The sequence below is a fragment of the Lepisosteus oculatus genome, chromosome 8, assembly GCF_040954835.1.
Source record: "Lepisosteus oculatus isolate fLepOcu1 chromosome 8, fLepOcu1.hap2, whole genome shotgun sequence".
NCBI lineage: Eukaryota > Metazoa > Chordata > Actinopteri > Semionotiformes > Lepisosteidae > Lepisosteus > Lepisosteus oculatus.
In genome coordinates this window covers 4,803,094-4,830,889 of record NC_090703.1, presented here as the reverse complement: position 1 = coordinate 4,830,889, position 27,796 = coordinate 4,803,094, and the positions used below count along the sequence as shown (strand labels likewise).

Genomic DNA, 27,796 nt, shown 5'->3' with positions numbered 1-27,796 from the left:
CTTAAAATTAGTCGCGAAGGAGATTCACAGCCCTCCAGGACGCGGCGGGGGGCGGGTCTTGAGGAAGGGAGCCACACGCAGACCGGCTTGTTGCAAAAGCCTGTGCGGCTCCCCCTTGACGTGGCAGCGGCGAGGGCGGCCATGTTGTCGGGTACGTCAGCGGGCTGTGCTGTCAGATGCAGCACTGGCCCCGGGAGGAGCTGGAGTGGCGACGTGCGGCTCGGCAGGTAAGTCAAATATTTACAGAAAAGACCGTGTCAAAGCGGAGAGGCGTACGGGGGAGCTGCTATCAGAGGCAGTGTGCCCCGGGGAAAGAAAATGACCAACGCCGCCGGCGCGGATGGTGGTGCTGTGGGCTGCACGTCTTCGCTGGCGCCGGGGCGCTGGAACATCTCAAGCCCAGAAAAGGCTGCTGGGCAGCCGGCTGCCCGCAGCTCGTCCAGGCGGTCGTGCGAGGGGGGTGTGGTAGTTCGGAGAAATCGTTGTTGTTCTTCTCTTTGATGAGTGAGTGTGCACTAATTTTCGTCGCTGGCAAAGCGTTGCAACTGAAGCGACTTGCCTGGAGTCCCGAGAGCGATATCCCCCCCCCCCCGAGCAGCGATGTTAAAAATGTTTTCTTTGCTATTTTCACAGCCACGCATGGGGTATTTTTATTTCTCTCCGAGTGGAAGGTAGTGGTGGTGCGGTGTCTGTAATGTTTGGGGTGAAGGGGTTTGTGTGCAGGAAATGGGGTTTCTGAGCGTGATATTAATGTATTTTTATTGCACGCGTGTTTGCAAATCAGTGCGGTGTTGGCAGTCTGTTCAGAGTTCAGGCAGAGCTGGCGAAGTTGCCCAATATGAGACATTCACGGTGCCAGTCCGGTTAATCTCTGGCCTGGAGCCCATACGAGAGACATTGTGTGTGTGTGTTTTACTAGCCAGGCCGATCTGCTTGCCAGCTTTTTGCAGAACCGTGGTTGTTTATTTTCAGATGATCAATAATCGTGGCACAGCCGAAAAACTGAACCGGTCGGTTGATTTCGTTGTAAAGACTTCCCCAGTATCGTGGTTCGTATTCTTAATTTTGTTTTGCGGTGAAAGTTGTGAATATTTGCTTTTGGGGGGAAACGGGCTTTATTTCAACTGTATATTTTAAATTCTTTTAACGGAAGCCTGCTTGATCAATCAAGATCAGTCTTGAAATCCTATTCTCTCAAGTACGAATCACTGAGACGTTTCTGTCTGGTTTTGTAGCTCAACCGAATTAAGGCCGTTTTTCCGAAGTAAACAGGACTGGATTTGACTTTTGTGTCGGTGCTAATAAAAGTGTATTACATGACCACCACATCAAAACTTTTAACCTTAAGGTGGATTATTATAGTTGTTGTTTCCTAAATCTTCCACTTGATGGCGCTCGCGAAAGCTCAGTTTCTGTGTGCTCAAAGGAAAAGGCTGTAGGAGAGGTTGTGTACAATTTTCTCATAAGATCCAGGCGATCGTTTTCAAGTGTTAAAAATGCGAAGATAAACTTGTATATCTGGGAAACGACCTATAGCATGGAAGCTGTATAGCTCTGGGCCAAAAACAAAATAAACCCAGTTATATTTATGACACAGTTGCCCAAAAGTTATCCAACACCCAGCCTGGCAAAATCAGTGTTTCACCAGCTGTTCCAAGTGTGTGGTCCGCCTGAATTAAGACCTGGATATCATAAGAACCGGAAAGTTGCAGGACTGCAGTATGTTTATATGAGGACTTGATATTTAGGCTGGGACAAAGTCCCGGGGTCTGTCCGTTGTGTATGTGTCCCTCTTGACCAGTTCTCTTCTCTGAGAGCTTTACTCTGGTTCTGTGAGACCCCCTGCGCCTCTCTCCCCTCTCTCCCTACAGACCCTAGTGCGAACAGGCCGCCATGGCGACGTTCCAGGAGTTCATCCAGCAGAACGAGGACCGGGATGGGGTCCGCTTCAGCTGGAACGTGTGGCCCTCCAGCCGCCTGGAGGCGACCAGGATGGTGGTCCCCGTGGCCACCCTTCTGACCCCCCTCAAGGAGCGCCCGGACCTGCCACCCATTCAATACGAGCCCGTCTTGTGCAGCCGGGCGACGTGCCGGGCGGTTCTGAACCCGCTGTGGTAGGGCCCCGCTCCTGCTCTCCTGCGCTGTGCCCTTGACTCTCGCTGTTGGTCTGCGCGGCGCGAACCTGTGGCTTGGCTCTCGGGGGGGGGGGTGTTTTACTGGGGCGTGCTAACAGGTGGGCTGCTGTCAAGTTTCAATGGGAAAACGGTATGAGCCGCCGGAGAATTAAAAAGAAAAAATGGGATTGAAAAGGCCTCGGCGATATTTTTTACCAACCAAAGGAAAGAACCCGAGTGTGTTATTAAGGTCCTGCACTCCTGTATTAATGAGAGAGCCGATCTGGGCGTGTGAGACTGAAGGAATTCAGTGACAACGTGTAGCAAAGCTCAGACCGCGTCTCTGCGGTCACTAAACAGCTCGGCCCTTCATTTATTGTCTTTTTGTTGCACTGGCGGACCGGCTACTGGGTAGAGTGTGGTGTGATGAATCAGATTATTTTTAGTCGTTGTATTTCCCTGCGTTACTGCGCTGTGTGTCATCTTTATTTCTGTTTCCGTTACCAGTCAAGTGGATTACAGAGCAAAGCTGTGGGCCTGTAATTTCTGCTACCAGAGGAACCAGGTGAAAACAATACAGACATGATAAAATTGGAAGATCTTTAATTTTCTCTCGCGGCTGGAGTTTTAAGTGCTTGTCTTGTTCTGCTTTTCCAGTTTCCTCCAACCTATGCAGGGATTTCAGAAATGAACCAACCAGCGGAGCTTCTGCACCAGTTTTCTACGATTGAATATGTCGTACAGGTAGGGTGCTGCTGTTTTCCGGGGAAGAGGAGAAGAGTTATTTGCATGAGCCAGTGAATTGTTTTCCATATTGCAAATTACATGTCGGGAACCTAATTTATTGGTCTGTCTTTGTCTTCAGAAATCTCTTTTCCTTGCACACATATACATCATGTCTCTATTTCCTCACCTCAGTAGTGAGCAAGGCTGCACTTTTTTTGTCCGCTCATAGTCAATTTCACCTTTGAGTTTGTCTTTTTTTACCATGTTTAAATTGGCCAGCATGTTGAAAATACAAGAAAACACAACAGTTTACAGATATTTGTTATGTGATTTTTTTACATTTGATAAAAAATTCCATCAGCAGCATAAAGGTGCTGATTAAAAATTGTGGTAAAACTTAAAAGGGATGTGTTTTTAGTCTCTTTAAACGGCAGTGCAGTGGCTCTGTGGCTCGGGATCTGCGCCTGTGGCTGGAAAGTTGCCGGTTCAAATCCCGCAGCGGGCAGAGGAATCCTACTCTGTTGGGCCCCCGAGCAAGGCCCTTAACCCCAGCTGCTCCAGGGGTGCCGTATAAATGTCTGACCCTGCACTCTGACCCCAAGCGTTTCTCTCCCCGTCTGTGTGTCTCATGGAGAGCAAGTTGGGATATGCGAACAGACAAATTCCTAATACAAGAAATTGTATATGGGTAATAAAGTGATCTTAAAGTTTTGTCTCCCTATCATATTTGCATAGCGAAATTGCGTGGAATAAATCAAGCTTCAACAATCTGTTTAACATTCCCCTTTATTTTTTTCTAGAGAGGTCCTCAGATGCCTTTAATCTTCCTCTATGTTGTTGACACCTGCATGGAGGATGAAGATCTGCAGGCTCTGAAGGAATCCTTGCAGATGTCGCTCAGTCTTTTACCGCCCACAGCCCTAGTGGGACTCATCACCTTTGGGAGAATGGTGCAGGTCCACGAGCTGGGCTGTGAAGGAATCTCCAAGAGCTATGTCTTCAGAGGGACAAAGGACCTCAGTGCTAAACAGCTTCAGGTACTTCAGTGCTAAACAGTGGCATAGGACAGCCCGTGAATAGGACAATGTGTGTGAAGATCTGCAATGTTCCATGCTGCTTCTGACTCCTTTTGAACGGTAAAGACCATCGTTCTTCCATCATGGTGGACTGCTTTATTTGTACCACCATTTGAAGGGGGCTGTGGGACGCTGCAGCACTGGCGTACAGCATCGTTCACACGGTGAGCTTCCCAGGACCCGGAGTAATTTTGATCATTGTGGATCCTGCAGGTCTCTGTTCTGGGCTGTTGCAGCTAGTCAATCGCCTTTTGGAACAAAACGTGTCTCGGGTCTCGGTAAAGTCATCCAGGTGCGATTTCCGGTGTAGGTGGAGTTGAAAAATTTAGAACATTTTTGGCTTGAAGTGTTCCATTTTGTTTCGGGATTTAAAATCTGGTCAGTCGGGATAATCTCCTGAGACACTGTCTATCTGGGAGGCACCAATTCGCACTCGTTTGTTGTAAGAGGTTTTTCAGTCGTACTCCTCCTTTTTCCAGGAGATGCTGGGCCTGACTAAGCCAGCGGCAGCCCAAGCAGGGCGAGGAGTGCAGGTCCAGCAGCCCCCTCCTTCCAACAGGTAATCAGCCAGCCCGACAGGTCTAGCGTCACTGCAGCGGTCTTACTCGGCTGGAAGTGCTTTAGCACAGAGTACTATTGCACATCACACCTGTGATCGGCCAGACGCTGCAAGGTTATTTGAATGTTTTGCATGGGTGTGTGATTTAAAAGAGTGTCCCGTCACGTTGTCATGGTTGAGCTTATCTAGTTAGGTGTTGTTGTTTTTTTTTTTGCAGATTCCTGCAGCCCGTGCAGAAAATCGACATGAATTTAACAGACCTCCTGGGAGAGCTGCAGCGTGACCCCTGGCCTGTTCCTCAAGGCAAGAGACCCCTGCGATCTTCGGGAGTGGCCCTTTCCATTGCGGTCGGCCTGCTGGAGGTAACAAGCCCAGTCTGCAGATTCAGCTCGCAATCGTTGTCGAAGTCTCCGGTAAAACCCATAGGATAGGATCTGACGTCCATTCATTTCTGGAATCTGGTGTCTTCCAACCGAGTAAGGAGTCAGTGTAACCAGAGTTGGCGCAGGGGTCGACGAGTTTGTGCCCTTTTCGGTAAGAGTAGTGTGTCCAGTTGTGGCGTGGCGTACAGAAACTCGTGAAGTCTTGTTGTATATTTTGTTCTTCTCATCCCATTTTCTTTTGCCATTCCCCGATCCGATTGCAGTGCACTTTTCCCAACACGGGCGGCCGCATCATGATGTTCATCGGAGGGCCGGCCACTCAGGGTCCGGGGATGGTCGTGGGGGATGAACTGAAGACGCCCATCCGGTCTTGGCATGACATTGAGAAGGACAATGCTAAGTTCATGAAAAAGGCGACTAAAGTAAGTCAGTGTGTGTGTGTGGGGTCTCCTGCAGTTTGTATGAGCGGACTTGCTGTTCCTTGTACTTTGGAGCAAGGTGTGGATGTCAATGATTTATTTGATGCGATTAAGTCGCCAGCACTTCTGCTCTTATCTCTTGTGTATAAAGAGATGTGGTCTGACTATTACTTTCCAGCTCTGTGTGGGCTGGACACAATTATTTGATCCTGGGTTGTTAATCTGAACTCTGGGGGGGATTCTGCTGTCCGCTTCCAATGCTTTGTAAACTCTCACTTGTGTCTTGCAGCACTACGAGGCTCTGGCGTCAAGAGCCTCAAACAGCGGCCATATCATTGATATCTATGCCTGCGCTCTGGATCAGACAGGACTGCTGGAGATGAAGTGCTGTACCAATTATACAGGGTGAGGCCCGGGGCACAGATATACTTATATTTCTTCACTAGAGAGTCCCATTCTGTTTAAGATAAGATAAGATCACTTTATAAGCCATATATAATTTCTTGTCTTAGGAATTTGTCTTTTCGCATATCCCAGCTTGCTCTCAATGAGACACTCAGGCAGGGAGAGTGTCTCATTGTGGTGGCCCTCTCTTCACCATTTTTGTGCTCTGTTCTTCTCAGAGGCTATATGGTGATGGCAGATTCCTTCAACACGTCTTTGTTCAAGCAGACCTTCCAGAGAGTGTTTACTAAGAGAGTGTCCCTGGGGTCAGAGCGCAGGGTCAGCCATTCATACGGCGTCCCTGGAGCAGTTGGGGTTAAGGGCCTTGCTCAGGGGCCCAAGAGAGTAGGATTCCTCTCTTGGGCCCCTGAGCAATCAGTATCAGTAGCGCTTTAGGATCGTTTTTTTGAAAATGCAAGAAAGTCATTTGCATTGTGAGGACCTCCTCTCCAGTGCTCATCATGCCTGCTTCCCATAAAAATACTTTTTTACAGTCGGCCCTCTCAGAACGGTCTTACCTGTGTGTGCACACACTGCCAGGCAGTGTCAGATCGGCAGTTCGCCTCAGCACTGCTGTGTGTGTCGGGACTGTCCAGGGGTGATGTGTGGGGAGCTGGTGTTGAGTAGTTTCTTTCGTGGAGTTTTGTGGCATTGATGGGTGAAAATTCTCATGTCCTTGAAATTTTGACTTTACTTTAAACCGCACTTAAGGGCTTTTATGAGACAATTGGATCATTTAGATCACGATAAGAGGCGTTTTCATGTTTTGATACTGAGCTTGAAGTTCCATTTTGCTCAGTTTCACTCAGCTGTGAAGTCTTCTTATCAGATGTTTTTAGGTGATAAATATCGAAAATGTGGTGGCCCTCTCTTCACCATCTTTGTGCTCTGTTCTTCTCAGAGGCTATATGGTGATGGCAGATTCCTTCAACACGTCTTTGTTCAAGCAGACCTTCCAGAGAGTGTTTACTAAGGACGTGCAGGGGTCTTTTAAAATGGCATTCGGCGGGACTTTGGAAATAAAAGTAAGTTTACTGAAGGTGATGAATCAGAGCCTTTCTGCTTTAAGTTGTATTCATATGGGATTTTGATTATTCAGAGAGGCTGGCTGCATGTTTATAGTCCAGAAATGTTTTTAATCAAGACTTTAATAGACAAGTTGGAGAAAATGGCTTTTTTGTGCTTGCTTTTTAATGAATTTGGAGTGCCCCTTATTAGTTTACTATTAACATTAGCCTGATGTAGCACAGAGGGATTTTTTAAGACATGTTTGGAAGTAAGTGTTCAGTCTGTATGGTATAAATTGGTAATTTGCAGTGCTTGAAATGATCTTAAAACTTGTATTTATTTAAACAGACATCAAGAGAAATAAAGATATCTGGGGCTATTGGACCATGTGTATCACTCAATGCTAAAGGACCATGTGTCTCAGAAAATGTAAGTATCAGTTAACTTTACTTAAGATAATAGACTTTTATTCTGAATATTTTACAAGTTAAAAAAGTCAAACTGAGAAATTGAGAAAGTGTGCTTGAAATAAGAATGAATAATTAATGAAAGTTACTTGTGAGATTCTTTGTTTTCTTATATTCCTGAAGGAGATTGGAACAGGTGGCACCTGCCAGTGGAAGATTTGCGGTCTTGATCACAACTCAACTCTTGCTGTATATTTTGAGGTGGTCAACCAGGTATGTTAATAAAATAGTTTCCACATTGTGGTAAATGTTAGTGGAACTGGGAGAAAAGTTAGAGTGGTGATCCTTGGGCAAACATTTTTTAAAAATGCAATGCAAAAATCCAGATAATGTCTTGACACCTAAGTGAGGTGCCGGGTCCAGAAAGTATCTGATTGATTTCAGGGCTCATTGTATGGGAAAAGCCTCTGTTCCAACAATCTTGCTTTCATTTAATATAGATTGATTTTAATGTCACTACTCCTTGATCCCGATAACTGGAGTGTCTGGGATCATCTGAAATGCCCTAAGGATAATTAGGGGCGATAATCTGAAAAGCCCTAAAGGGGAATAAAATGGCTTTACCTTAAGGGCCACCCTTCTAGCGAGTCGTATCCCTGTTTGGTACTCCAGTGGTACTCCACTAGAGTGCAGTATTGCGGAATCTATCTGGGAAAGAACTGTTACGTGGCAGAAATCTGTGGCCTGTTTCATGTCCAGACTGGTGGTAATGAAGGATATAAAAACAATATTAGATTTTCTCCGGTGTTATTAGAAAGTTTTGTGCAGGTTTCCTTCATCAGCATGTTTTGTTTATACATTAGAATGTCTTGACTGACATCAGTTCATGATTCTTAATAAACACTTAATGCAATAACACTGGTACTGTTTGCCATTCTCTCTTTCCAATCCAATTAGTAAATTGCGAACGTCCTGTGCGGCCTTCGTTTGTCAGATTTACACACTTAATATTCCAGTAACTTAATTTGTGCAAAGTGGAATAGAGGAATATGTTTGTGTGTGGCACACATTGTAAATGCTTTATCGAGAACAGTGGTAAATTAAATTGCACCTATAGAAGCATTGTAAACCGAAATTAAAATCACAATGAAAGAGGAATTTAATTTCATTTTAAGCAATTCTGTATAATGAGTTGTTTATACTTAAAGCAATAATCAAAAGTAAGGATACAGTAACATACTTTTATTTGTTCAAAAACCAGAGCAAAAAAACATTTCTATACAATTGTTCCTCTTCTTATGTAGATGAGCAGTATGAGACACTTCTGCAGGGAGACCGAGACCTCTTTACTGGAGTATTATCACTAAACATAAATGTAACCGCAATTTTCAGATTTAAGACTTGGATTGGGGTTAAGACTAGTCTGTGGGTTATGACACGAATTGGGGCTGGAGTGGCAACTTAGAAAGTTTCATGAGATTTGTTTGTTTGGTTGATGACTTTTTTATTTGTATCTAATTTTAAAAGCAACTTGCATTTGAGGCCAACAACCTTGTACAGTATAAGGCTAGAGCCCTAAACAGTTTTACACTGCTTCTGTAATCCGAATACATCACTTTCTGAGTTTTAAACACAACAGTACAAAGACTACTACAGTAAAAGAGATGAATTGCATACATCTGTTTCTTTTAAAAATAGTGAACTATTGGCTTTCACTATGTATTCCTATTTGTATGTATTCCTCTGCCATGAAATATTAATCAAGCCAAACATTTGCATACATTCAAGAAAAACATTACCTTTTTATTTTAACAATGACCCTTTATATAAAAAAGTATGCACCTGTCATACTGAAATTTATAATATAACACAAACACGCATTAGATGCAGAATTCCTGGTGTAAATGTTAAAGTAAGACTTTTTACATCCAAGATAAAGTTATAATGCTTTTTAAAAGTGTTTTCAGATACTTTGTATTCCTCTGTGTACTAATTTGTATCAAAGACAGTATATTAAATCTGAATGCTGTAGGTGAAGTTGTGCTTCAGCAACTTGTAACTCCTTCATTTATCTGAGATGGTTGTAAGATTTAGCCGATTAACTATTGTTAAACGTAACCCGTTTCAGTAGTCTGATGTAGCTGAGAGAAATAATGCCATATGGTTCCTGCTTTCTTACTCCCGTAATAAGAAAGGACGTCTAACAGTGCGTTTATTTCTGCAGCTGTGTTTCTAGGTGTCTTGTACATGACTTCAATGGTATCCACCCTGGAAACTGCTTTAATTCAGTTAACTCTTGCCTTCTTTGGCCTCAGAGCAGCAGCAGCTGTCAGATCCCTGTTTCCACTAGTGGAGAATCCTTGTTTCATGTCTGAATGGAGGTGAGCATTACACTTCCAGGGATGGATGTCTGTGGCTCGGAGCTGTGGTTCATTTTTCGGGATTGTGGAAAGGAGTTTTTTATGGGCTGTTGAAACCGTTGCCTAAGCTTCTTCAAACTCCCACGCAGTGCTTTTCTGTACTTCCTGAAACGGTTTGAAGTGAAAGAGCCATTAGCCTGACTGGAAGGAAGTGCTTTACACACTTTAAAATAGCATACAAATACCAAAGCTGCTCTGGTTTCTCTTCTTACCAGGCCGGTTAGGTCAGCTGGAATCTGTAAATTGTGTGCAAGTGTGCTGTGGTGCCTTGGCTTTCAGTCTGGGCTGTAATCCCACCTCATACCCTATCCTTTCAAATCACTCTGACCTTTACTAGGACTGAGCAGGTTTCTGATGCTGAAGGGGTGGAACTAAAGCTCAAAGCGGTCTGCCTTTTAAGAAATACCTTTCTAGATTCTCAAATATCCAGGTGTTTCTGTAGTCTCTTTTTAGTTTACTTTTTGTGGCTCTGTGTATTTTTTACATTTTCTTTAAAGCAAAGCACTGTTTTCAAGCAATGGCTGGTTGAAAGAAATGAAATGGGTACATGCATCCATGTTGGTAGTAAAGCACTTACTTTTGTGTCATAGAGTTCACCCAGGGATTTAACGCAGAAGTTAGCAATACCAGCCAGGTGGCAACTGCATCAGCCACAGGTGGAATGCTGTATTCGGTAAAGGTTTCAAAGAAACTAACAGTGATGTACGGCATCCAGCATACTAGAAGGCATACTGCGGGAGAGGGAGAAATGGAACATTAGAATCAGGGCTGGGGGGCTGTATTTTTCTGAAGAATGCCAGTAAATGCTTTATTTAAATGACTGTGCATCCTTGTTTTTATAAATCAGACCTTATCATCTGTATGAATCTAGCAATGTTTTTAAGACAGCTTGTCCCGACTTGTTTGTATCGTTTACATAAGTCAGTTGGTGAAGTGTAAATGAAAACAAATTAAAAATCAGAACCGCAGGATAGAGCTCTTATTGTCCCCTGCGTATGAATACTTCTGATCAATTTTTTATAGCTGTTTATTGGGGTGACATGAGTTTAACCTTGAAATCTATAATAAATGAGCCTGAGCTGTTTTAAAACCATAGCTCTTTGTACTGTATGTGATATGTGCTGTATTACGCAAATGATCTGATTTACTGGTGCAACAAAGAACTGGACTTATTTGGATTCTGCTTTGTTTAGTATTTACTAAACATGGACTTTTGTTAACTTTTTTATAACACTAAGTTATGAAGACATTTTGTAGATTTAGGATCTGTGCCTGTATTCAAAAACATTTTTTTCCCTTTACGAAGATTCTTATTGCTGCTCCCTGCATGATCAGAATTGTGGCTTGTTACTTAAAAGTGCTGTCCAAACAAAATGAAGGAAGTGTGTGCTGCTTTTTTTTTCTCCTCTCTTGCTAATAAGAAAACTAGAAAATAGGCATGAGCATCTTAAACAGCATTTAGCTCTCTCATCATAACAAATGCCCTTAAAGGTTCTTTTTATTCTTTTGCTCACCTTTTGTGTATGAAACAAAACATACCTGCTGTTGATATCATGACTATGGAGCTCCTGATGTAATTGTTAGCTGGTACATAGTAACAGTGCTGGTCGTTGCAGACGAATGTTCCCCGCAGAGCTTGGTTTCTTGCGATGTACACGATATAAATGTAAAGTGAACACATTATCATTATGGGAATGATGACTCCGATTACTATTATTATTATGCTGTAGCTCTTACTGGATGGTTGAAACCTCGGCATGCAGATGAATTTGTTTTCGCTATATCTGTATGACCCAAATCCCATGAAAGGAAAACACGCATTTAAGAGGCAGTACATCCACAGAAAGGAGAGGATTACCCAAGTCCTTTTCTTGGTGAAGAGCTGAGCATATTGCAGAGCAAAGCAGATTTCGGTGAACTTGTCTATTGTAGCCCAAGTCAAGGAGTGAACAGAAGCCAGCTGAAGCAGCACATACACAAAAGCATTAGACTGACAGAGTATGCTCTTGGTATCGTAGCCTTCCACGCCGGACAAGCTGTTGTGAATCCCAAATGGAATTGCAGAAAGCCCCAAGATCAAGTCGCATATGCAGAAGTTCAGAGTCAGAGCCCACGTCTCCGTCTGCAGTTTCGTATTGAAGGCGACTACCAGAAGCAACATCACGTTCCCACACACCGATCCAATGCTGGTAGTTATCATTGCCAAAGCATAAAGGAGAGCAATCAGTGGCATCGTTAACTAACAGAGACAGAAAAAAATGTCCCTGTGTTTAGGTCATTTGAAAAAGAATTTGTACTTATTTGGATTCAGTGATAGCATCAGTTTATCCTGAAGACGGTCCTGCTTTCCTCAGTAGTGGTGTGTTAATGTAGAAGACAGTTGTGGAGATCCATGGATATAGTGTGGAACAGCCCCCATGCAGCTGGATTAAGTTCAGCCAGGGGTTAGCAGAGATGAAGAAAAAAATTAACCCTTTCACTGATAGATCTGCAAAGTCAATATATGATTGCAAGCTTTTTATTGTTATAGCAATATACCTGTTGTTGATTTTCCAAATAATAACCTTATGTGTTTCTCCTGATACACAGATTAAGGCTATATTTTAAACTAGATAGTGAAACTTTTATGGTACCAGTGGAAAAGTAAATAACAGCTCTTATAAATTCTAAGTAGCCTGGTTGTTCTACAAAATAGTCTTATTTAATGACTGTTTTTATTCTAAAGTATTCCTTCTCATTGTCACAGATTTTAAGTTGTAAAAACTATTGAATAGCAAGCAGCTCTTTCAGCTGCTTTGAAGCTAATTAAATGTAGGGAATGCTGATATTTTCCAGTGGAGGATTTTAAAATTAATTGGCAGGAAGCACAATATTAAATCAGCTTATTTTATTTCTAATCAGTGGCATTTTTTTCTGAGCTTGCTTACCAATTATCCTTCGTCCTCATTATGGCGGTTGTGGAAGTTTTTCTTTGTGTGGAGTAGTGTCTAAAACAGCATGTATTAGTATAGTTATTGCTTAGTATTGGTTAATCAGGGAGTAATCTTGTTTTTGATGTGGAATAATTTGTCTAGGCTGCTATGACAACAAACCTTAATTTCAAAAGATAAAACATTAGTTCTCCAAAGAAAGAAGGAATGTTTAAGGCTAAACATTTGTGACCTGCTTTTTCATGTTTTTCATTGTATTATTTTAATGATAAATAGTAAATTTTGTTGCGTTGGGTATTGTGAGCAGTTTTTCAAGATCTTCTCTGTGTCATGTTCCTTAGCCTCTGGCCCTGACAAATCACATGGCATGGGGAAGATAACATTTTAAATTAGCAGCTAAATGAAAAGATTAAAAACCCTGCAGCTATCGGGTAGTCTGAAACTGTTGGAAAAAATAATGTCCTAGTATTAGCTAGAAACATCCATTGTTTAAATTAACTGTATAATGTCGGTAACTGGGGAAAATGTAGTCAGTTTTAGCCCAGAACATTATTTTCTTGAATAGCCCGTAACCTTTTAGTAATTATTTGTCTAATTCAAGAGGGATTTTCTTTCTCTTTTTATTTAATGCCAAGTTTTTTCTACCACCTCATAAAGGGAGCCTTACTTAGATATACTGTATATTTTAGCCTTGACTTAGTATTGTAATAAAAGTGGAAAAGAAAACGTCCCTTAGCTTTTGTTGATAAACGTGTATTTAAAAAAAGTCTAATTTAAGATTTTGTTAACGTTTTGTTAACGTTCCAAATTATGCCTTCTTATTTACAACAATACCACTTGGGTTGGCTGTCATTGCTGACTTTTCAGATCGCTGCTTTAATGTTACAGAAAACAAAACTAGGGACTGAATATCTGAAAAATGTTTTGTGTTCCTGAGCAAGTGACAAATAAGAACTCTCTGCAGTCAACCGGAGGCACAGAGCTGATCAATCACTGGTTAACATGAAATTAAGTCGCAAGACGGTTTACTTTCGGTGAACTGCACTGGCTTTGTTTTCCTGTCTCTCTCACACACACACTGTGAATTGGACAAGCTCTCGATGAATGTGTTTGTTGAATTAACATAGCCATTTCCTCAAGCGCTACATGGATGTGCTCACTGTTCGTGGTTCCCTTGCTAGATTCTTCCATTTTTTCCGATCAGTCATTAGAATAAAATAGCAATTACTATTTGCAATTACGTTGTACTGCTAATGTGTTTTGCATTATTTATAGCATTTCCCCAACATCCTCTTCTGTTTCTTTTGCAGCATAATGCCCCGATACCACAAGGTGGCCGCGGTGCGGTGCAGTTTGTGACCCAGTATCAGCACTCCAGTGGCCAGAGGCGCATTAGAGTCACCACTATTGCCAGAAAGTAGGTCCACATTATTGTACGAGACCATTATTGTTCAGCCACTTAAACTAATGCATTCTGGGGTGGTTCAATTACCTGGATATGAAAGGTATTTAAAGATATGAGGCTTTCTTTTGAAAACCTCAATTTGATCTCAAACATTTCCAAGTGCTTTTTTTAATGGCCTTCCGAGTTATCCAAATGGGTATGTAACCTCACACTTACCAAGAGTCGTTTGGAAGATGGTTGGCATTTGAAAACATTAATTAAACAGGACTACAAAGTCAAAATTTCCTAATAGATATATGCATCATCACCATGTGCATCATTTTCCTGTGGCTCGATATTCGAAAATGTGAAAACTGCATTCAACGTGATACTTTGTTTACTCCCTGGCATTTGTTTCAGATCAAAGATCTCTGCCATCTAGGCTCAGCTGATCTACTTGCAAAGAAATGTCTTGCTCTTGTTAATAGAAGTCAGCTGTTGCTGTATTGAAGCAGGCCAGATTGCCTGTTAAACACATGCTGAGAGTGTACGGCATAAATGAATGTACTGTCTTTATAAAACGCTGGAACAGAACAGTCTTCGTTCTGCTGGCTGTGGGCAGCTTTAGATGGCACAGGGCCTCTCCAATCTCTGGGGAAGATCAAGATTGTAAGGGTGGACAAGGTTAACTTGCAAATTTCAGGTTTAATCTCAGCAAAAAAAAACAAAACTTGGGTAATATTTCCAAAATGGTAAAGAAAAGGTGCAAATACTGTATTTTCTTATGGGACCAGTGATCTCATTTCCAAACTGTAAGACTCAAGACTTTGATTTTTTTAGTGTTTCACGAGACTTTGGAAGGGGCCGGTTGCCTCGTTTTCTTTGACATACCTGGATAACACTGGCTCCATGATGCACGTCACCTGGTGTACTTTTCCTCAGTCGTAATTGCAGCAGGTTAATTGTGGATCTGCGCTGATTTCACTCCGTTTCCATGGGAACACCTGTTTACTTCAGAAGAAAAGGCACCGACCTTCCAGGGAAGCTTTGTGATCTTGTAGTCTGTCTCCCAAGAGAGGATACCAAAGGATTAGTCATCTCGTTGTAGACTTAAAAACATTTTTTTTCTAGAAAGAACAGATTTTTCTGGGCTTCCCAGTTTGAAAAAGTCAAAAAAGAACCCCCCCCCCACGATTTTCAGACTGTGGGATCCTGTGTTTCGGTGGCAGGTGGTGTACATGAAATGCGCTCCATGATAAAAAATCATGCTGATTTAAAACAGAAAAAAAACATGTATAGAAATATATGTGAGGGTCATATATCCTTACTCCATATTCCATTTTAAGACTAATACTTCGTTATGAGCCTGATTAGATATTTATTACTGAGGCTAGCAGTAGAAAGTATTTTGATTTGGTTATACTTATACTTATACCTATAGCTTAAGGGGCTTCAACATTATACGTCATAAATAGATGATGCCAGCTGTTCATACTTGTACGAGCGAAAGCAGGTTGAAGGACTAACAAGTCCTTCTGTGGTGGCTTGCAGTGAGTGAATATTGTGCTGAGAAGTACAAATTTAAACACGACTTTCAATGAGAAATAAAACAGCGGGCCTTTAAAACCTGGATAATTGTATGAAGCTAATGTGGTTGAAAACTGTTACAAGGACATCATTTAACAGGATTATGTGGGGGCTAGTGGGTAAACTCTGGGAAGGATCTTCCCCAATGTGGAAATGTGTGTTCTGTGACACAACAGTGCCTGTGCGCCGGGGAAGAGGTTGAATAGTTCCTCGCTGTGCTCATGTGGCCCCTACCTATATTAGTGATAATAATGAAGCATTATAACAGGCTCAGACTAAACCTGCTGAGGGTTTGGAACAAGTGAAGTCACTTCCACACTGAAAAGAGAGAGAGAGAGAGCAGGGATATGAAGCCGGGAGAACGGAAGAAAACGCGAAGATGGATAGGGAAGTGAGACGGAAATCTGGGAGATGAATTCCAGTGGAGGTTTGGGAGGCGGAATCTGTCGGTAAACGCTGAAGAAGTCGCTGAGGGCTCGGGGAAGGTGTGCACCTAGCGCGCCGCTCGCCCAGAGCCCCGTGCGAAACGGGGCAGGGTGTTCCTGCTCTCTCCCTGCTCTCTCTGACCTGCTTCCCCTCTGCCCCTGTCCCGGCTGCAGCTGGGCGGACGCGCAGACCCAGATCCAGAGCATCGCGGCCTCCTTCGACCAGGAGGCCTCGGCCATCCTCATGGCCAGGCTGGCCGTGTTCCGCGCCGAGAGCGAGGAGGGCCCCGACGTGCTGCGCTGGCTGGACCGGCAGCTCATCCGCCTGGTACGTGCGCCCGGGCGGCGGCCGAGCGCTCCCAGCGCGCGCTCGGCGGTTCTCGCTTCCTGTCATTAGTACCACAGGGGGAAGTGGCGACTGAGTTGTTATCGATTGTACAGATGTTTATTCCAGGCGGCTTAAAATTACAGCGTACAGTGAGGTATCTAAATTTATTAGGCAGCCGTAACAAAGTTACAGAGTGAACATAAGTAAAGTGTTGTGGCATAATGAAGATGCAATATAGCCTAATGAGATACAGTCTGACAGATGACTAGCAACGTAATATAATTGTCTTTACTAAGGCACGCAGACTGAAAGGGCATGACGGCTGTCTTGGTCTGTAAACAAGTTTTTCCCTACAGAAATTACTGACGTTTCCACTCTCATCACATTGATTGCACAGCTTGTGTGGTACAGCTAAAACTTTTCTTTTTGTTTTAGTGTCAGAAGTTTGGAGATTACCACAAAGATGACCCCAATTCTTTTAGGTTCTCTGAAACCTTCTCTCTCTATCCCCAGGTAATGTATGTTGGGTTGCTTTACAAAACAGTGTTTTTATCTTTCAAGAGAAAACCTCCACAGTACTGTAAAGGAATTTATTATGCTACACCTAGACTGATATATACTTTATCTGCCTGTTCAGTTTAGAAGAAAGAAGAAATGACAGACAAGTTTCTTTTTTTAGCCCTGGCAAGAACTTTCTTCTTCTTCTTTCAGATGTGCAGGATCATATCATTTAGATATCGTGGCAGATGCAGAATAGTTAACTGCAGTTTATGATATCATTGCAGAAAAGCGATTCTATAGTTACTCTAAAGATTCAGTTTTTTAACTTTCTCTTTTGTAGTTCATGTTTCACTTAAGAAGATCCCCGTTCCTGCAAGTTTTTAATAACAGCCCTGATGAGAGCTCGTACTACAGACACCAGTTCATGAGGCAAGACCTGACCCAGTCCCTCATCATGATCCAGCCTATTCTTTATGCTTACTCTTTCAACGGGCCACCAGAGGTAACTGGACAATTGTTAATTTGATAGCAGATCTTTTCTCAGGGGACTGCAGTGTGCTTTATCATTGATGGCGCAATTTGGACAACATCATACTATCCACTTAAGATGTAGGGGAATTTGAGTCTCAGCTATACTGTTAAAGAGGAACTGCAACGCTAATTTTATGTGTCGGGGTTCGAAAGAATCAGCATTGATGAGTGCATTTCACTCATAGCCAGCAGCCATATCACCCTGCAACTCACAGCTGGCAGCCCACTGAAGCTCAGCAGGTGTGAGCCTGGTCAGTACCTGAATGGGAGACTCATGGGAAAAACTAAGGTTGCTGCTGGAAGAGGTGTTAGTGGGGCCAGCAGGGGGCGCTCACCCTTCAGTCCATGTGAGTCCTAATGCCCCAGTATAGTGACGGGGACACTGTGCTGTAAACAGGCGCCGTCCTTCGGATGAGACGTAAAACCAAGGTCCTGACTCTCTGTGGTCATTAAAAATCCCAGGGTGTTTCTCGAATAGAGTAGGGGTGTAACCCCGGCGTCCTGGCCAAATTTCCCATTGGCCCTTACCAATCATGGCCTCCTAATAATCCCCATCTATCAATTGGCTTCATTACTCTGCTCTCCTCCCCACTGATAGCTGGTGTGTGGGGAGCGTTCTGGCGCACTATGGCTGCCGTCGCATCATCCAGGTGGATGCTGCACACTGGTGGTGGTGGAGGGGGTCCCCATTACCTGTAAAGCGCTTTGAGTGGAGTGTCCAAAAAAGCGCTATATAAGTGTAAGCAATTATTATTATTATTATTATTATTATTATTATTATTATTATTATTATTATTTCAAACCACAGTGAAAGTAAAATTTACACAGTAAGGTGTAAAACCTCCAATTTACATTTAAAAAGGAAACAAAATTCCAGGTATGTGCAGTGCCATATTTTGTGATTCAGAACAGGGCAACAAAACATGCATTGAATTGCAGAGGCCTTATTACATTGTGAAGAAGCAAGCTTGTGATGTATCAGTTAGTGTTCTGTCCATATTTGCTCCTGTTTAGACTCTGTGTGAGAAGCTTTAAGTGTTAAGGAACCTGATCCATTGTATTATACTGATAAGCAGTGGGTTGAAATCGCAGGTGCGACACTGCTAGTTTACCCTTGAGCAAAGTGCTTTTCCTGAATTGTTCCAGTAAAATACCCAGCTGTTGTGCACAAAAGCAGCAAGCCAAATAAAAATGTGTAATTAGTTGTAAATTCTAAATATCACCACTTTTAATTAGTGGTGAGTGCTTGTCTGCCCTTCTTGAGCTATGGTGATCCCTGTAAAAAAGGATTACAGTAATTTGCTCAAAGACTATTTGAGCAATAAATTATGCTGATTTGTGTATTTTGTGTAGCTAGGAATTTAAACATCTTTGCCATGGGGTACTTTGCAAAGTGTGTGTGTGTTCAGCATCTGAGCAACTGATTGCTTTGGCCTTTTGCTGCAAGCGAAGATCCTCATGTTGGGGAGAATACTGATACATTATTTTTTTTTTTTAGCCTGTTTTGTTAGACAGTAGCAGCATTCTCCCAGATCGAATTCTCCTCATGGACACCTTCTTCCAAATTCTCATTTACCATGGAGAGGTAGGGGCTGCCTGTTTTATCCAAATTATTTCCGTGCTTTTCCAGCTGTTAGATTAGTCCATGTCCAGGAACAACACTGGAAGAAATAAATCTCTAAGGGAATTCAGAAATCCCAAAGTGCTTCTTTTTAAATCATAACTAATCAAGTTTGTTTAAATTAGGCCTGATGTACAAAAGTTATGCTCCAAAGTGTTGTTTTAGGGAAGCATTAAAATCCTTTAATGTACAGTATGAAAGCTCTCTGTTTTTGAATAGGCTTCAAAGTACTGCAGTTAACTAAAGTAGACTGACACGATTTGAAGAATTGATGAAAGCAGAGCTACCACTCAAAGAAGGATAGAGTTTTTTGGTAGAAAATTACAGACAGTGGCGCAACATAAACTGCCTGTGAATAAATATGTTATCATAAGCCAGTTTTCCTACAGACTTGCACCAGTAGGTGCCTTCAAATTGCTGATTCAGTGCCACTGGGACAATAAGAGTTTCTGATTGCAGAAGTATGTGTTTTGATTTCCTTTACAATTTGAACGTTTTTGAGCTTGTAAGAAGAGTTAGACCATAGCTGAGAAGCTGCAGTTAGTTAAATATATAGGTGTGTAAATGCAGAGAAATGAATGTCTGAAGTTTCTTGACTATTAAGACAGTAGCTCAGTGGCGCAAAGCTGGCTACCAGGACATGCCAGAATACGAAAACTTCCGGCACCTGCTGCAAGCACCAGTCGACGACGCGCAGGAGATTCTGCACAGCCGGTTCCCGATGCCCAGGTACATCGACACGGAGCATGGAGGCAGCCAGGTGAGGCACGGAGAACCAACCCCGCCATGCTTCATGTTTGAGTCGTCATCGTGGCCCTTGAATGTTCTTTCCGGGGCCCGCACTTCTTTATTTTTTTGTCACAATACGAGGAGATTTGTTTGGAAATGACCTTCTTTTCTCTCAAGTGCATTTGCTGCACATTTAACTGGCATGTGCTTAAAAACGTCGCACGGTTTAAAGTTTAATTTTATAAACCCACTATTTGAGCGTAATAAACATGTCATTGCCTTTGTTTTTGCACAGGCTCGTTTCTTGTTATCAAAAGTCAATCCCTCACAGACCCACAACAACATGTACGCGTGGGGTCAGGTAAGGAAATAAGAGAGACGTACGTTTTAAATGGTACAGTGTCATGAGGGCAACTGGGTGTTTTCGCAGTGCACAAAATGTCAGTATGGCTATGCATTGTAAGTCAATCATCATGAGAACATCTGATTAATCTCATTGTTGCTGAAGACTGTTGTGCAAGATTTGTCATTTTAGAATCCTCCTTTTTATAATAAGTTAATGCTCACTGTGGTTTGTTTACATTTTCTAAAGCTCTTTTATTGAAAGGGTCTAACAGGTTCTTTGTACTGATCCCTGATTCTTCTAAGTTGAAAAATGATTTTCTTAAGATGACTATATAACTTTTCATAACTTTATTTGTTCTATGTTGGTCATATAGTTTTTCAGCTCAGTTTGTTATGCTGAGTCAGCTTTTTGAGTAATGTGATGGCGTTATAAATTCAGAATGAAAAGCATAAAACCAAAGATTTCTTGGCTTAGGATAGAAACGCTTTAGAGATTGTGTGGTGTTATTTCATACAGTGTTAGCTGGAAAGATGATATGCAAGAAACAGGAAAAGCAAGTAGTGGCAATCACAAAGTGACTGTGGGCTCTGTTATCGTAAGCAGACGTCCTCACTGAACCTGTTTTACCTGTTTTTTGTTCAGGAATCTGGAGCTCCAATCCTCACTGATGATGTCAGCTTGCAGGTGTTTATGGATCACTTGAAGAAACTTGCTGTCTCCAGCGCTGCCTAACTGGCTCTGTGAGGAAGGATGGAGGAAGAACTAAATGACACAAGATTTCAGACCCTTTTAGCTTAAGCGACCACTTGCTGTGTTTATGGTACTGCAGTGTAACATACAGTTTACAGATCTTCTACACAGAGATGGAAAAGCAAGGTCAACAAATCAATACTATGCATATTCAAAGAAGCTTGTACTATCACCAGTAGAAATGTGAAAAAATTTCAGAAATTACTTTTTTTTTCTTTAGAAGAAATCCTAAATACAGGAGTGTGGGTGCTGCCTTTAACCTTAGACTCCGAAGGTGCTGCTTTGAGTCACTAGAGTTCTACCAGAAAAGATAATAAAATCTCTATTTCCAACTGGGGATTGGTATTAATGTGACAGTTGCTAATTTCAATCTGTATTCTTGTCCCTGGGTGTGTAGCTGCCTGGTATTTAAATTCTTGTTTCCTTTTAGAACATTAAGAATATTTTTACTAACACTGCAGTTTCAGCCATCTGATGTTCAGACATATCTGTGGGGACTGTTGATATTGCAGTGTAGAGTTAGTCAATTTGTGCCTAGTTTTCTGAATAAGCTCAAAACCCCTTCCTAGAAGATCTTCTACATTATACAGTTGGATTGTCTTTGGAAGCTCTGAATCATATCTTCAATCATAGATATATTGAAGTTAAACTTGCTAGCAATACCAAATCCAGTTTGGGATATGAAGTACAGAATGCACTGACCTAATGATAGCATGACCAGTATTTAGTGCAAATATTCCCGTCAAATACTGTTGCTTCTCAAAGTACATTTTCCAGTCTGTAGGTCAGTGTGATGTTTTCTCCGTCACTGCAGTATAATTGTAGTTGCCATTTAGTTTTCCAGCCCATCTCTAATCGAGACATGCACAGAGCTGAATTAACACTAATGTCTGGAGTAGACGTGCTGAGGGTGAAAGCTGCCTTGTTTCTCTCATGTTCTGAATGCCTTGTGTGCAACAGTATTAAATACATCTTGTATTTCTAATAAAACATTACCAGAAACCTGAAATCTGAGTGTTTCATTGTGTGGAATTAAAAGAAATGGTAAATTAGACATCCGTTTTATAATTCATTTTTTTAGCAGCACTACACTAGTGTTTAAGGTTTTACTGTGTTTATACATTTAACCTGGTTGTTGTTCTTTGTATCCGTCGTCTAAAATAAGATTTTATTTTAAAGACCAATATGTAATGTTACTGATTATTGTGGTACGACAACTGTAGGTTGTCAAATTACATAAAATGTGCATTATACTGTATTTAGTAGATATGCAATAATGTCAGTTCTTCACTGTCAGTGTGGTCACATTCTCTTTGGGCAGTGGATATGCTGTATATTTAACAACAAAATTTAATCAAGTGGAGAAGCTTAGCAGCTATGAGCATGAAAAGGCTCAGAAATCATTAAGTACATTGCTAACATTGTTAGCTTACTAGAGTATACAGTTTGCTGATTGTTGTATTGGTAATTCACTGGGCATTCTTCAGAGAGCTTGCTTTGTCTTTCATGTCCCCTGTTTTTTTATTGTAGGAGAAAAGTTATTCTGTGCTTCTGGTCAGCTTTGTTTAATTTTAAACATGGCTTTAAACACCATGGGGTCAATGTGGCTATCTGTCACACACTAACCAATGTAGTCACGCACTTACAATTTATGGTAAGAGCGATCTGTTGGGCGAAGTGTCACATTGCATCATAAATAGAGGCTTTGTGAAAATTTCAGCTAAGTAAGTTGACGTGCTCTTCTGTTCCAGCCTGCCTAAATTTAGGATTTGAGGGAAAAGCAGACTCATTTGTGCCCAGCTGAAATGTAGTTGAACATTAATCACAAGTCACATTTTCAAAGAATTTCCAGACTTTACACAGAGCCCTCTGTACTGTTTTACAACATTTTCTTAAAATAGCAGTAATTGAAATTCCCTCTTCAGAAATAGTTAAGTAAATGGGTGTAGTTTTAGGAACGCATTTGAGGAATGAATCTTCATCATATGGCCTCGTTCCTACAGAGCCTGTCAAATCAAACTCGGTTGTAGGTAGTTTTTAGGATGCTTTTTTTTCTCTTTTCCTAAGAAATCCAGGTAGACATGAAGTTCCATATGAAAGTTTCAAATAGTTCATCTTTTTTGGTTGAACTTTAATCAAGAAGGAAGTTTTTCATCAATGCTAAAACCTCACTGATTCTTTCATTTAGGCTGTTGCTGTCGCGGATGCTTTTGTGGCTTTAAGTCTTTGAGAAAGCATGTCTGAGCACTCCTGACAGCTGTGTGAATACGGATGAAATCAAAGAAGGGGGATGTGAAACTTCAAACATACTGTACGAATGTGCAATGTGCACTTCTAATATACACATTTTTAAACAGTATGCCTATACATGTGAATTTCTACAGGCCGTTTATTGTACCTCCTGTATTGGAAAAGATCAAGAGCTATTAATTCCTTGCATTTATAGCACACATCCCAAAGCACTTTATATGCATAGGAGGGGAACCTCTTCGTCCACCACTGGAGTGCAGTAAACTCTGGGATGATGAGCAGTAGGCACCAGCAGCCACAGTACTGCGATCAGGAGGAGATGTGAGAGATAGCTTAACTTTCTGAATTCAGGGCTAGTTTATGGATACAGTCTGTGAGCCCAGAGGAAACTCAGCAAGGAGACCAGGATAACACCTCTACTCTTACAACAGTCCAATGGCATATTAATGCCTAAAAAGTCAATGTTGGAGTTTAAGATTATAAACAAAGGATGGCACCTTCTATATCATTGTGTTCCGAGTTGCTACACTTGGGGCACTGGTGGGAAGTTCTGATCGAAGAGCCACACCTAATGGTGCCTGCAACCTGTTTTTTCTGGTTGGTCAGTTCCAGTACCAGTGACCAGGCTCAGCCTTGCTTAGCTCTGTTGGGATCAGTATATCTATTGCAAATTGACCTGCAAATTGTTCGCAAGGCTTGGATCTTAGTAGCTCCTTCTGGTTTCTGAGTATTTGCTTTTCTACAAAGGGTAGCGAATCCCTTATAAAAAGAGACAGCAACAACAGTAGTAACAACAGCACCGCATTGTTAAAGGCTAATAAACCACACCCTCTTAATTGAGCACTGAGACCAGAGGAATTGTTCTTATGTGATGCTGTGTTCTGAAATGAAAATAGCTAGTAATGATGTGAATCCTATGGCGTGAAAAACCAGTACAAAAGAGATGTCCTTAACTTCCTATTTGTGAATGTAACGAATGCTATTCGCCTGTGAACCACGAGAGGGCAGCATGCACTCAACTTAGGTGGGGCACCTGTCTGCGATACAGAAAGAAGAAACAGTAGTTCTGTAAAAACCATTAGCAACCGTGAATACTGAGTCAAGAACGAAAGCCATGCTTTAAGATTGCTCTTCTTCTGCCTTTCCAAACGAAATTAAAAGCAACAATCATGGATAAACAGTTTCCCCTGAATCTGCCATTCAATGTTAGTTGAAAAGGAACTGATTTATTACAGAGTATGTCAAATGATTTGGGCTGAGTCTCTTGTGCATGTATAGCCACGCACACAAGTCAAAATTCAAGCATTCAGATTTCATGCTTATCTGGTCAGGTGTTTAGAGGGAATCCAAACTCAAGGAGTTATTCTGATTTCAGAATCTAATCAATAACCCGAAGTGGCTATCACCACAAAGTAAACAATCCAAAATACAAGTAAAGTCTGGAGTAAAGTTCACAATGCTGCTTCATAATGAAGACGTTTCTGCTGCATTATGTGTGGAGAATAAGTTACCCTGTACCTTTGCAGAAAGACAAACAAGGAGCAAAGTTTGAAACAAACATTCACTTACTTGCAGATCTGCCTACTATCTGAGATGAGCAGTACGAAAGCAATCATTATCTGTTAAAGAGCAAAGATTTATTGGAAAGTCAGGGCACAGCTCTCTTGGAAATTGAGGAGAAATATAGTAAATCTGTGAAGTCTGATGTTTTCCACAAAAATTCACTGAATACCCTCTGGTGAATGGGATCTAGGTGTTCACGTATTTTGTTCTAGGTCCAATTTTATATAATGTGGTGAAACAGTAAACAAGAAACAATGTTTGGGTATATAGAAAAAAGTGTGGAAATTAAATCCAAGGCAAGCTACATTTAAAGAAAGAACTACTAGAATCTCATTTAGAAAATTGTGTTCAGTTTTGGTTTGGTTGAAAGAAATAAAAAAAAGCAACAAGAAAGATTTCCTCTATTTGTAACTGCCATTTATATAGATGGTTCAAGGAAGCTTAATCTCTTCAGTCTAGAACAAAGGAGATTTATCTTGAGTATATAAAACACTACAGTGTGTAGCTAAGTTCAACGAAGGGGACTGTTTCACACTCAGAAGTGAAACAAGGACAGGGGATCAAAACTGGAAATTAAAAGGCAGTTTATTTTGGATGGAAAACAGGAAACAAAGAGCATTGTGGGTATCTGGAACAGGCTTCTCGTGAAGAAATAGCTGGACAAAATATTAAATTCCTTTAATATTTTGCTAAACTACCAGAACACAGGCTGAATGGCCTCCTCTGGTATTGAAACATTTCTCATGTTATTTAGTTGTAAAACAACTAAAATGACAAGCTAGTTATTTGCCCATTGTTTTCTGAAGACATCTTGAGAAGATAAAGCCTGTGACTTGGAACCAGAATCCATGAAGCTGGGTTCTGGGATTAATTCACTGCTCATTCGGTCTGCCTTTCAACAAAATAGATGTGTAATGAAATCCAATATACTGTACAGTCACAAGAGTTCAGAATTCTCTAAATGTCACAGAAACTTTTGTACAATGGTATTTCACAGTCTGTAAAACAGTAAGCTTCTAAGAGGAGTAAACCCATTTGATTATGTACAGTATTGTTACTTTTTACGTTGTTCTTTTTTTTACGTTTTGCACACATGCAGACAGTTCCGTTAGCTGAAAGCCCTGAAGACTAAAGAAAAAGCAAGCATCCAGGTTTCCATGGAGACACAAACATAAGGTAATAGATGAAAGGCTCTTACTTAACCAAACGCTCTCTGTTTAGAAATGAAAAATCTGAAAGAGGAGTACAGTTTTATTTCTGGGGGGGAGAATCAAGGTTTAGATTTGTACTTGAGCCGTTTTACCGAAAAAAAACTGTCAAGATGAAAAAACCTAAAGCTTGAAGGTTTAAAACAATTCTGTGCCCCGCTGTTCATAAAATACAGACACTATAGAAACTAGTGGTGAAATTAATTGAAAACCGTTTATGTTACTTGGGCATGAAGCTGTTACACACCGCAGATCACAGGTTTTCTGAGTCTCAGCAAGCAAATTAACAATGATCTCCACTCCAGCCACGTAGAGGGCATAGTGGGAGGCCCATAGTCCTTTAAAGATTTCATATCTCAGTAGCAGCAGGAAGCCCAGCCTTCAGGAAATACTACTCGGCCAAATAATATCAACCATCCGGTAGCTCTGCCCATGAGTATTGGCATATAAATGTAGGAACAGGAGCTGACAGGAGCTTAGCAGCAACACTTTTGTCCTGACAGCTGATCCTGGCTGCACAGCGCACTTGACTTCACCTGATGGATGGAATATGCACACAGCCACAGGCAAGCTCCAGTCCTCAGTGTCTTCTTAGTCATGAGAAGATGTTACCAACAGGATTGCAAATAATGCCTTATGTGCCTAGTACCTTGTGAGCTTCATTTATGTCCAACAATATTCACCAGACGTACTGAATGAACAGTACAGTATACAGTACTATATGCTTCTTTTATGAAGTCCAAAGTACAAAGATCTCTGAAGTGCCTTAGGCAGAGTACCCCATGAGAAGAGTTTGCTTCTTTGATCTGACATCCCCAACTGTTCAAGCTACACAGGTATATTTGTGGAAATGTGTTGTTCTTAAAGTTCTTATGAATTAAATCTCTCTCTTAGCAGCATCTAAAATAATTACTTCCTTGTGCTCTCTAAAATACATTTGTTCTCGCTTTCATTTATACTGCTTATTGGAAAGTGTATTTTTTTTCTACCTTAAAATGGCCACTTCTTCTTTGACCTGTTCATAGATCAGATTTCCATTTTTCACTTTTTCATCCAGGCTGAGAGGATGCTGATGAAAGTGAGATCTATAAGGAGATGTGGCTTTGCTCAAGACTTCTCTGTGGAGGATTTTGAGAGGCTTAGAGCTGTTTTAAATTACACTGCTGCTGAAATTTCCATCACATTTTTATTGTGTCTGCTATTGATTGCCATAATTTTTCTCAAGTGCCTTGACCACATCCTTTCTAGATGTATCTACTAATTACTCTGACCAATACAGAACATGATTTCAGTAGATATATATAAATATGGAATCAGAACCTTTATTTTCCTTTTCATTGGACTTGTGTGGGGTTGGTGTTTTAGGTGTAGCAAATTATGCATGTGTTCTAATATTACCCTGTTCTTAACACACACAAAATTAATATGGACTCTCTGATGATAATAGCTATGCTTTCACACAGGTAAAAAATAAGATTAATAAAAAAACTAAATGAGAAGCACACTGAATCCTGTTTTTAAAGGCAGAAGAAAATGGGAGAGTGTATGTCTATCCAGGCCACAGTGCTATGAGACAGAGGGAAGTGTTTAAGACATTGATACTGCAGTATTAACAGTTAAGAGCCTTATTTTCTTTCAAAGCTGTGTGCAAGAGATTGGAGAAATTACAATTTTCCATCTGATCAACACAAAATAATTTAATTTCATGTTCCATTTATATCTGACTAGCTGTAATGAAAGAATGTCTCTAAGGAAACAGGGATAAGGCAAGCATTCACTGCATAAATAATCTTACTTTTTAATATCATGTCATGAGATGATCCTCACAGTACAGGTCCAGTTTCAAACAGTATAAAACAGGTATGATGGCATAAAAGCTTACAAAGTGTTCTGAGGGGTGGAGTGGTGGCTTTGTGACTGGAAGGTTGTGGTTTCAAATCCTGCAGCTGGCAGAGGAATCTTACTCTGTTGGGCCCCTGAGCAAGGCCCTTAACCCCAGCTGCTCCAGGGTAGCTGTATAAATGGCTGACCCTGCTCTCTGACCCCAAGCTTCTCTCTATGCCTGTGTGTCTCATGGAGAGCAAGCT

The 27,796-nt window shown here is 41.4% G+C and overlaps 2 protein-coding genes across 2 annotated transcripts; one reads left to right on the top strand and one right to left on the bottom strand.

Annotated features, from left to right (window-relative positions):
- The first annotated feature begins 112 nt into the window (after positions 1-112).
- On the top strand, positions 113-21,697 carry sec23a (Sec23 homolog A, coat complex II component). The gene is made up of 20 exons (XM_006632152.3): positions 113-227; positions 1,872-2,114; positions 2,622-2,679; positions 2,772-2,858; positions 3,641-3,877; positions 4,396-4,475; positions 4,693-4,837; positions 5,122-5,280; positions 5,567-5,682; positions 6,623-6,746; positions 7,078-7,158; positions 7,320-7,409; positions 13,797-13,903; positions 16,057-16,210; positions 16,646-16,723; positions 17,052-17,213; positions 18,741-18,827; positions 19,468-19,623; positions 19,888-19,953; positions 20,581-21,697. The coding sequence occupies exons 2-20, from the start codon at positions 1,894-1,896 to the stop codon at positions 20,668-20,670; spliced, it is 2,298 nt and encodes a 765-aa protein (XP_006632215.1). The 5' UTR covers positions 113-227; positions 1,872-1,893; the 3' UTR covers positions 20,671-21,697.
- LOC107077773 (adenosine receptor A3) lies at positions 8,364-11,936 on the bottom strand. Its single transcript, XM_015350548.2, has 3 exons — positions 11,096-11,936; positions 10,134-10,287; positions 8,364-9,661 (listed from the first exon to the last, which is right to left on the bottom strand). Exons 1-3 carry the CDS (start codon positions 11,787-11,789, stop codon positions 9,502-9,504), a joined length of 1,008 nt encoding a protein of 335 aa, XP_015206034.1. The 5' UTR covers positions 11,790-11,936; the 3' UTR covers positions 8,364-9,501.
- Positions 21,698-27,796: the final 6,099 nt, after the last annotated feature.

Excerpts from the sequence above, each read along its gene's own strand:
- sec23a (XM_006632152.3), top strand. The coding sequence starts at position 1,894 with ATGGCGACGTTCCAGGAGTTCATCCAGCAGAACGAGGACCGGGATGGG. Across the intron at positions 4,476-4,692 it reads CAGCCCCCTCCTTCCAACAG|ATTCCTGCAGCCCGTGCAGA; the intron begins GTAATCAGCCAG and ends TTTTTTTTGCAG. Across the intron at positions 16,211-16,645 it reads ACCGGCAGCTCATCCGCCTG|TGTCAGAAGTTTGGAGATTA; the intron begins GTACGTGCGCCC and ends TTTTTGTTTTAG.
- LOC107077773 (XM_015350548.2), bottom strand. The coding sequence starts at position 11,789 with ATGCCACTGATTGCTCTCCTTTATGCTTTGGCAATGATAACTACCAGC. Across the intron at positions 10,288-11,095 it reads AGTCATGATATCAACAGCAG|TATGCCTTCTAGTATGCTGG; the intron begins GTATGTTTTGTT and ends CCTCTCCCGCAG. Across the intron at positions 9,662-10,133 it reads GTGAACTCTATGACACAAAA|GAAGTACAGAAAAGCACTGC; the intron begins GTAAGTGCTTTA and ends AAACCGTTTCAG.